The following is a 9,066-nucleotide window of genomic DNA, read 5'->3' on the forward strand; positions in this document are numbered from 1 at the left end:
CCACGACTTCATCTGAACTCCGTTTTGGACGTTCAAGTACTTCATGGAATCCTTATGAAGTCTATTTTCATATGGATCCAGATTCATATCCATATCTATTATAAGAAGATCGCAATGATCAAATTACTACAGAGATGTTTTCTATTTAAGGTGCTGCGTCGCCTTATTTTGGCACAATAGGTCGTGTATCAAGTTGGGTCCATTAGGGACGCATCCTAGGGTTGGAGCATGACCCTAACACACTGGTGGTCGTCTTCCCATATTCATATACCCCTTAGCCACCACCAAGAACAATTGGGTTTTGTTTGTATTAAGTTTAGCTATTGCTACTTGCTTGTAAGTGCGCGTGCTGGATTAGTCATCCGTCTTCTTATCTTCAGAACCCTACCATATTGGAGATTGAGTTTGAAACCTTCATTTACATATAGTACTTCCGTACTTGTTTTTACTAGTTCTTCGATTGCTTGCAGGATGAGTGCCCTAGTGGCCGGGGTGTCACGCTCCACAAGATCGCAGCAGTCATTGAAGGTGGTGTATCGGTTGCTAAGGCGCAGCGCGTTGGAAGGCTGCAGTTGACACTCGAGCTGTGATTTACTACAGAGACCTTTTTTTGTCCAAGGTCTTGTGTCGTCTTATTTTGACCAAGTGGACCGTGTATCAAGTTAGCTTCATTAGGGATGCATCTTAGGGTCGTGGGACGACCCCTCACCACGTCCTGATTGTCCTCTACCCTCTCATATACCACCATAGCTGCCATAAATAGATTGGGTTTTGCTTAGGTGAAACTTTAGCTATTGCTACTTCCTTGTAAACACGTGTGTCGATTAGACCACCTGATTTGCTTGATTCAGAACCCCAAATTTGAGTGTATCAGATTCATCTCTTGGGCAAAGTGTATGCACTGTGTGCTTGTCCACTTGTTCTTATTTGTTATTCGGTTATTCGATTTGCTTGCAGGTTCAAGGTTGTTCTTGGCATGGCAAGAACAACAGCAAATTGGAGACGGTGTAACTGTTGCTAATGCACAGCACCCCTATTGGTCGTTGTAGTCGGGCAGCACAACATCGCATCCACCCCAAATCGAGTTATCCCCACTCACCAAAAGATCGGGAACACGGGAACAGATCCTAGCGGGTTCATATCACTAAAAAGACGCCAATTTTTTTAGGATGCACCAAAATTTTGATTTGATTAGCATTGGTAACAAACTAAACATGCCCTAAACGTGAAACGTCAACGTGGTCCCGATATGGTAAAAATCCAACTTCTTTTTACGACCATATTAGCACGCAAAAACAAAACAAAATCGCAAGGCTAAGAAACCACGTATTCCTCCTGATAATTATTTGAACAAAATATTACAACACCTCACTTCATATAATCCATTAGAGCCCATTGCTATATAATTACATGAAGTCTGTATAACTACATGAAGTTGCTTAGTCGCTTAGAGCACATGTAGAATGGGATGCATAGCCGAAAAACCAATTGTTCGCGCTATCATTTGTGCCCGGTGTTTAGAAGGTAATGCATAATTTTACACCGTCGCCTAATGTGCTCTAATAAGATAGTTAAGCTTATTTCACTAGAAAGAAAGATGATTGCACTTATTTAAACATCAATTAATTTGTACGGTGGGGGGGGGGTGAATTGGATTATTAGACAGATCAGAAATATAATGAATTAACGGAGCTCTTCTTTGCGAAGTTCAGACACTAGAGATTTATATCAACACACGACACTGCAATATTAGCATTTATCTTATTGGCCAATCGCCCTTTCATACTTTAGATGCGCGCGTAACAAAGTTAAAACCATCCGCGCAGACAACATTAAATAAAATAAAACTCAAACAGCAAAGTTTACGAGGGACGGCACAGTGTCATGGTTGACTTCATCTTACAGCATCCAGCGACTATTGAGGTTTCAATTTCAGAGATGCACTGCAAGGAAGAAGGATAAAAGTGAGCACAAGAGCTTACAATTCGACCTATGTCAATATCCCCATGGTATAAACATTTTGCCTAACTTTATCGCGGCCGAGGCACCACGACTTTATAGACACAAAAGTTGTGCAAACCTAATCTACGTAGGGGCATCCAGAACTGGGTATATGATATCAGCGTAGCAAAGCTAGCAGAAGGTCCCCGCGTCATCTCTCAGGCGACTCGAGCGGCACCCTCACTCCGCCGCCACCACCCACCTCCAGGCCTCCTCCCCACCTCACCGCCGCCGGAGCAATGCACCGGAAGCCCGAGTGCTTGCTAGGAAGGTGGCGACGGGGCCTCTCTCACTAGCCGGGGGGCCTGCGCACGCCTAAGATGCGGTGGCACCGGGCCATGGAGGTGGCGACGGCATCGGCGGATCCGGCGTCCCAAGGACCAAATCCGGCACCCCCGGGGCCAGATCAACGCGAGGAGGCAGCCGGTGCGTGCATGGCCCATGCTGGTGTGACGGCGCGGTGGCGGGATGGCGGCTGCCTTGGGCGCGGTGCTGTGGATGGCGGCGGCGATAGCGGGTGGGGCGCGAGCGAGGCGTGGTGGTGCTTCGCCCCCCTAGGCGGCGGTGCTGTGACGACCGAGGCAGTGTGGTGGGGTGCCGCATGTGCGGTGGCAGCGACGCACCGGACCGGCGGCGGGCATGCGCGCGAAGGTTTGAGCGGCGCGGCTCGTGAAGGTCGGCCCTGGGTGTGAAGATGAGGTAGCACCGCGCAGAGGAAGGAGCGGGCTGGCCAGTGGTGGCGGACGGAGGGCGGCCGGTCCGGCACGTGGCTGCGCGATGGCGGCCAAGTGGGACGAGCAACAAGCCGGGACACGACAGCCTTTGTGCCTTCAATGGCGGTGGCGTGGTGCCACGACCGGGATGGCCCATGCAAGGTGTGCCAGCGACGTCACGGAGACGCGGCAAGGACACCTGGCGCAGGGGCGTGCTAGCAGCATTGAGGTGGGGCTGACTTGATGGCGGAGGCTTTTGCGTGGGTGAAGCAACGAGGCAAAGTCAACCTATGGCCGCGGCTTGGTTGATCGATGGAGATCTGATGGAGTGGGGCATCATTGCTCACCACTCTGATGGTGACAAAAGAAACGGATCCGTGGTGTGGAGTACCGTGGTGCGCAAAGCAAGGTGGAGTTCAACGGCGGATGTGGTGAGACCCCCGCACGTTGTGTTATCGTGGTGGCGTCTGCGTGGCAACCTGCGAGATGTTTGGATTCGGTGGTATCACTCCGTCAGGTGGAGTGTGGTGTTGCAGCGGCACTTAGGCGAAGGGTCTATGGCGGTGGCCTTCTCGGTATGGTGCAGTCTATTTCTATCGGTTCCCTGTCGACACAAGGCTACGCCTGGAGGTTTCGGCAAATATATGAGCGTGAATGTTGGTGAGTGCCACCGTGGTGAGTGGAGTAAGGAGATCGCGTTGACGTCCTAATCCAACCGGTCAGGTGTGGTGATTTTGAGTTGAGTGGTGACCCGCGTTAATGTTCCAATCCAACAAGGCAAGTCTTTTTGTTTTCCTTTTTCTTTTCCTTTTCCTGCCTATGACCTCCCAGGGATGTAGTCTTGTATTTTCTGCTATATCAATGAAACATGCGCTATCTGGTGCGTCGTTCTTAAAAAAAAATCTACGTAGGGGAATAGTGACACCAAGCACGGTTATGAATAGGACCTAGAAGTTATACCTGTTTATGCAGTATCTCTTCCCTGTTGGTGGTGGCCCATCATCAAAGACATGCCCCAGATGAGCATCACAAGCAGCACAAAGCACCTCGGTCCGTGGCATGAATATGATTGACATATCAAGCTTGCTCTTGACATTATCACCAATAGGTTTGTAGTATGATGGCCATCCAGTACCACTGTCAAACTTGGTCGATGATCTGAAACAACAGCAACGCCGCAGTATCTTTCAGCACAGAAACAAGTATCTTTCACTTTTCAAATGAAGAAATATGAAGCTGTGTTCCCTTCGCTGTTCAATGTGGATTGCTTACTCAAACAGAGGAGTGTCACAGCAGACACAGTGATAAATGCCTGGTGTTTTAGTGTTCCAGTATTCCCTGATAAAAAAAGACAGAGCAAGATTATTTTTTAACAGCAGTAGAAACACTGAATTAAGCTGGTTAGCGAAAGAAGCTTCATAATTTGAGTAGATTGCAAAACAATTAGAATAGTAGCCACTTGGCAATGTACCCAGTGAATGCTCTCTCCGTGCCCTTCTGCCGAGTGACGTAATACTGCTCTTTAGTCAGCCGCTTCTTCCACTCCTCTTCAGTCAGGGATGTATTTGCCTTTTCTGTTTGCATAAATTGGAATATTAGCCGTTAGTGCAATACTTCTTCAAGCATTGATATCAAGGCAACACGCTATAGCATCCATATAATGTAACAGATATAACAGAAATGAGTCCAAAGATTGACTGCAGATTTTTTTTTTATCTGAAAGACTTTCTCTTGAAGCATCAATACCATCACTTGAACACTAACTATTTTAGTGAAGTAACAAACTGGAAATCTAGAACATGCATGCATATTGTTGATATAATTAATCAACAGCCTTGCTTTTACCAGATGTAACAAAGTACAACTAACACAATCTTTTACAGAAGAAGATGATATCATATTTTAAATAAAATATATTAAGTCTGAAAGCATGATGCTCTTTCATGTTGTTTCGTGCTAGATTTCTTTATTTCTGAAATTATAGGAAAAATAATTTTGTGTTTATGTCTAATGACAAGACTGCCTATTATTGTTGATGCAGTCTGAAATTAATCCGAGGAGAACTTTTGAACAACAACTTTTCTAATTTGTTTCGGAAACACAAAGACCTTAGCTTAATATGCTAGTAATGCTATCTATTCCACTTGGAGTTAAATTAAAAATCTGAATAATACAAATACAGAAGATATTGTCAATTCCGAGCTCCTTCAGGCAAGAAAAGGAGACCAATCCAATGTTGCACCATTGCCATCCAATGTTGCACCAAGAAGTCTGCATCATTTTCTGAAATTAAGAAGCACATATCCGTATTGGAAATGAAGAAGTAGAAGCCTACTGTCTAGTTTGCCAGAATTGGACTCAGGACATGACTAGCCGGACAAATTCGCTGCTTGCTTAGGTGTTAATGAACACAAATTTTGACCACCTTCTTACTCCACACACACAGCTGGATTAATCAGTTCATAGCCTACAGTTTAACATAGAACAAGAACCCAAAAAATCTATGTCAAGATGCCATCCACGTCCCAGGAGACCAATCCCAAAGGCAGCCAGAGAACGACGTCACCTTGGGCTTGTCCTGGCGGCGTCTGCGGCGACGGAAACGACGATGAAGACGGCGCGGAGCCCATGGCTCGGCCTGTGGCTGGCCTGTGGCTGTACCCTCCTCCGTACGTCCACGCTCCTCTCGGTCCTGGACGCGCCGACGGAACCGCTGCGGCGGCGGCGGCCGGGAGGGAAAGGGAGAGGTCGGGCGCTCCTGCTCTGGAAGAGAAGACCACGGTAGCAGCAGTATAGCACCGTGCCGCCATCGATACTCGTTCAGGTTTTGTGGCACTGGCACGGGGCTCTGATGCTTGGTGGCACACGCTGGTAACCGTAAAACGGTGCGTGCAGCGTTCGTTGCGATTTCGAGACGCAGGCGAGTGGTTCCGCATCGTTCCGTGGACGGCGATGGCGAGACGTGGCCGAGCCTCATCGGCACACGCAGCAGCGGCATCGGCGCCTGAAAGAAGCAAGCCGCGAATGTTCGGTTCGCACACAGTATCGGATTGTTCTCACCCTCTATCCGTTCTCAGTTCTCTACTAACGCAGAGCAAATCGGCCTTCGGTTTACATAATCCCTTTTTTACTAACTGTCAGAAAACTTAGACTAGTAACTCGACGCAAATGCTCTGAACTGTTGTGCTAAATCCTAAGAGCAACTTCAAGAGGTTGCTAATCTTACTCCCAAAACCTTTTTTAGGAAAAAAAGAGAAAAAATGAACTCCAACAGTTCACCCAAAACTTCCCAAAAACATTAGCGATGTCAAAAAGCATGCCCTCCTCCCGTATATTTTCACGACCCGAAACCTTCCCCCAATCCATTCCCGCGCCCCCTGTCACGCTTTTTTATTTTTTTGCCGCGCTCTTCTCCCGTCATCTTCTCGAGCCTTCCAGGTGGTGGCGGCCAGGCTCCTCTCCCGGCGCGGCCCTCCTCTCCCGGCGGCGCGCCCCTCCACTCCCGGCGGCGGCGAGGGGCGAGGGGCGGCAGCACCCTGTCGAGCTGGTTGAGGAGGCGGCGGAGGCGGCCCTCCCCACTCCGGCGCACCCCTCCTCTCCCGGCGGCACACCCCTCCTCTCCCGACGGCGGCCCTCCCCACTCCGGCGGCGGCCCTCCTCTCCTGGCGGCGGCGAGGGGTGAGGGGCGGTGGCACCCTGTCGAGTCGGGCTGAGCAGGAAGCCCGTGGCGGCCAGAAGATCTTCAACATCTCGCCAAGAACTCGAGGACTGGATTGGGATGAGCTCTACTCATTGTTAATTTGCTCTCTTGCTAAAATCCTTGGCTGTATCCATTACCTTAGCATTGTGAAAAGAACCGCCGTTTGTAGTTACTGCATTTGCACATAATCTGGCCATTGTTTTCTTATATGGTGCTGCTATGTGTCTTTGCAATGTGATTCAGAAACTAATAAGCTTGTTGACTACTCTCTTTGCGGAGCTGATATTGTAATGGTGGTTGTGAAATGCTTCCTCCCCTGATTCGGTAGCTAAAGGTTTTCAGATCATAGTAGTAGTGCAGCACCAGTTTGGGAGCAATTAAGCAAGTACCTAGGTATACAAATGCAAATATCTCGTTTTTTGTAATCAGCTCCTGGAGTAGTTGGAATAGTTTACAGCTTCAATTGAGGATTATTTTGGCTAGTAATATTGAGCAAAACGTGAATCTGCATTCGGTTTGGTTTGAGTTGAATCTGAACCTGGTTCTGCATATTGCTAATTTATTGGATGTTTGCATACTGCCGTGACGATGGCCTGAGGTATGGCGTACATCCAATAAATTAGCAGTATGGTTTTGGAGGAGGGAAACACCAAATTACTGCTCAATAAATATATGTTTAAATTCCTTTTGTTGCCTGTGCAGATGCAAGCACCACGGTAGGGCCAAGTAAGGCGCGGTGGAGGGATGCTTCAACGGCGTGTGGTGCTCGTCGGCGGCGACCACATCCCTCAATGGAATAGTAGCAGCAGAAATTTGGAGAGGTCCAGCAGCGACGACCTCGACCTGCCTGGTAGTGGTGACATGTGTGGTGATCTGCAAGGTCCTCTGATTGTAGCTCTTACCAGTGATGATTTGGACTCCCTATTGACGGTGCCGTACCCATCCAGCGGCGGTCCCTCTGGTGCTTTCGAACAAGCGGCCAATGGCAACCCATTTGTGAATGGTATGAATCATAAACTCTTTAACTCAATTCCCTGTGAGATAAGATGGATTTCTTGTGCTGTGTAGTCAATTCTAGGTGGCTTTGTTTTGCCTATAGAAGGATTTTGCATTGATTTAAGATAATGTGGCAACTAACCTAGCAATAGCAGTCAAAGCATCAGTAAGATTTAGTACCTATAGAGATGCATCAAGTTGATAGTTCGGCATTTAATTAATTCTACTTGTTTATGCTATTTGGTCACTGATAGAGTCGGAGTGCCCGATCTTTCGGTGAGTGGAGATAAATTCGACTTGGTGGAAGTAGACCCTCACGATCCGACTACGACGAGCGAACCCGAAGCGCCAATGCAATCGCTGAACCAACTCCCGATGGTTACCAACCTCGCCGGTGCGAGATCAGCCTGATCACGAAGATCGATTCCTGTCCGCAATCGAAGAACGAACAAGAAAAAGAGGCGAGCAATCTAAATATCACTCGAAGGTGGAGTTCTGAATCACACAAGGACAGCGCGTATTTGCGCGTGTTCAAGAGTAGCTAAAGCTAGATGTAAAACAAAACTCTAGTCGTAAACAAAAAGGACTCTGACTAAATAAAGGGGGCGCAGCCCCTGGAGTCCGGAGGGGTCATGCGCGCCCAACCCTAGGCGCCCCACCTGGGCTGCCCTGTTGGGCCATCTTCTTATTCCGATGGGCCTTCGTTCCTTAACACCATGATGAAGTTTAATTCTCTTGCACGGGCCCGAGTGATTGGCTCAACTGGATGATCAACTGTAGGCGCCTGAGGTGGAGGAGCAACTGGAGGTGCCTGAGGTGCTGCTGGTGTAGATGTACTCGTGGTGTCCTCATCAGTCACTGTAATGCATTATGCAATGCATTAATCTCATATCTGGTCAATGTGTTAATCTCATATCTGGTCAGTGACATTTAACTATTTGCTTATGCTATTATCTAGTTTATTATCTAGTTTAAAATTGTAGTTCTTATTGGCACACGATATAATCTATATTAAAGAAAGGATTAGCATGGCTGCACTAGTGTTGCCCCACGACATATGTTTGTTCTGCCTCCATATTTATCTTAGTTAAAATATTCCACTAGAGCAACTTTAATTTATTACTTAGGCCATTTTGTTCTGTACAAGCTTTGTATTGTCGACTTCATAATTGAGCTGCAGGCATGTGAATGAACTGTATTACTTTGAAAAGAAACTTGGTTCTATGCTGTGAAGCAAAACTAAAGGGTATGTGGTTAAGTGGATGTAGGAACAAGGAACAGTTTCATTGCTTGTCATAAGATGAGTTATAAATACTAAAATCAGCTGTGATCCTGACTAGTTGGCTCATATTCCCTTCACTTCAGGGACTTAGCTAGCTGACTAGTTGGCTCCTAGCATGTAGTCACCATCTTATTGGTATGATAAAATATGCCACTTGAGCAAGTTTTCATATGTGCAGCCTCCATATGCCACTTGATGTTTATTTTCTACCTACTGGGCAGGAAACATATATTTTTCCAACATGATGATGGATGAAACCAATTTAGGGGATTCTCATTATTATAGCAACACATGTGCTGATCAACAATCCCAAGCAATTGAAGTTGGTCTAGCAGCCCCCTCCGCGAGGCCGAACTATAAGAGATCAAAGAACT

General features: G+C 47.4%; 1 protein-coding gene across 2 annotated transcripts; it reads right to left on the bottom strand.

Moving 5' to 3' along the window:
• Nucleotides 1-1,665: 1,665 nt before the first annotated feature.
• LOC101776225 (peptide methionine sulfoxide reductase B1, chloroplastic) lies at nucleotides 1,666-5,603 on the bottom strand. Of its 2 annotated transcripts, XM_022823644.1 has the most exons (6): nucleotides 5,281-5,603; nucleotides 4,941-4,997; nucleotides 4,186-4,288; nucleotides 3,987-4,052; nucleotides 3,675-3,872; nucleotides 1,666-1,943 (listed from the first exon to the last, which is right to left on the bottom strand). In XM_022823644.1, exons 1-6 carry the CDS (start codon nucleotides 5,522-5,524, stop codon nucleotides 1,916-1,918), a joined length of 696 nt encoding a protein of 231 aa, XP_022679379.1. In that variant the 5' UTR covers nucleotides 5,525-5,603; the 3' UTR covers nucleotides 1,666-1,915. The 2 variants fall into 2 exon arrangements, with proteins under 2 accessions (XP_022679379.1, XP_004987307.2); XM_004987250.3 differs by lacking the exon at nucleotides 4,941-4,997 and having other exon boundaries at nucleotides 5,281-5,601.
• Between the last annotated feature and the right edge of the window lie 3,463 nt (nucleotides 5,604-9,066).

Source organism: Setaria italica, unplaced genomic scaffold (assembly GCF_000263155.2).
Source record: "Setaria italica strain Yugu1 unplaced genomic scaffold, Setaria_italica_v2.0 scaffold_13, whole genome shotgun sequence".
NCBI classification, from domain to species: domain Eukaryota; kingdom Viridiplantae; phylum Streptophyta; class Magnoliopsida; order Poales; family Poaceae; genus Setaria; species Setaria italica.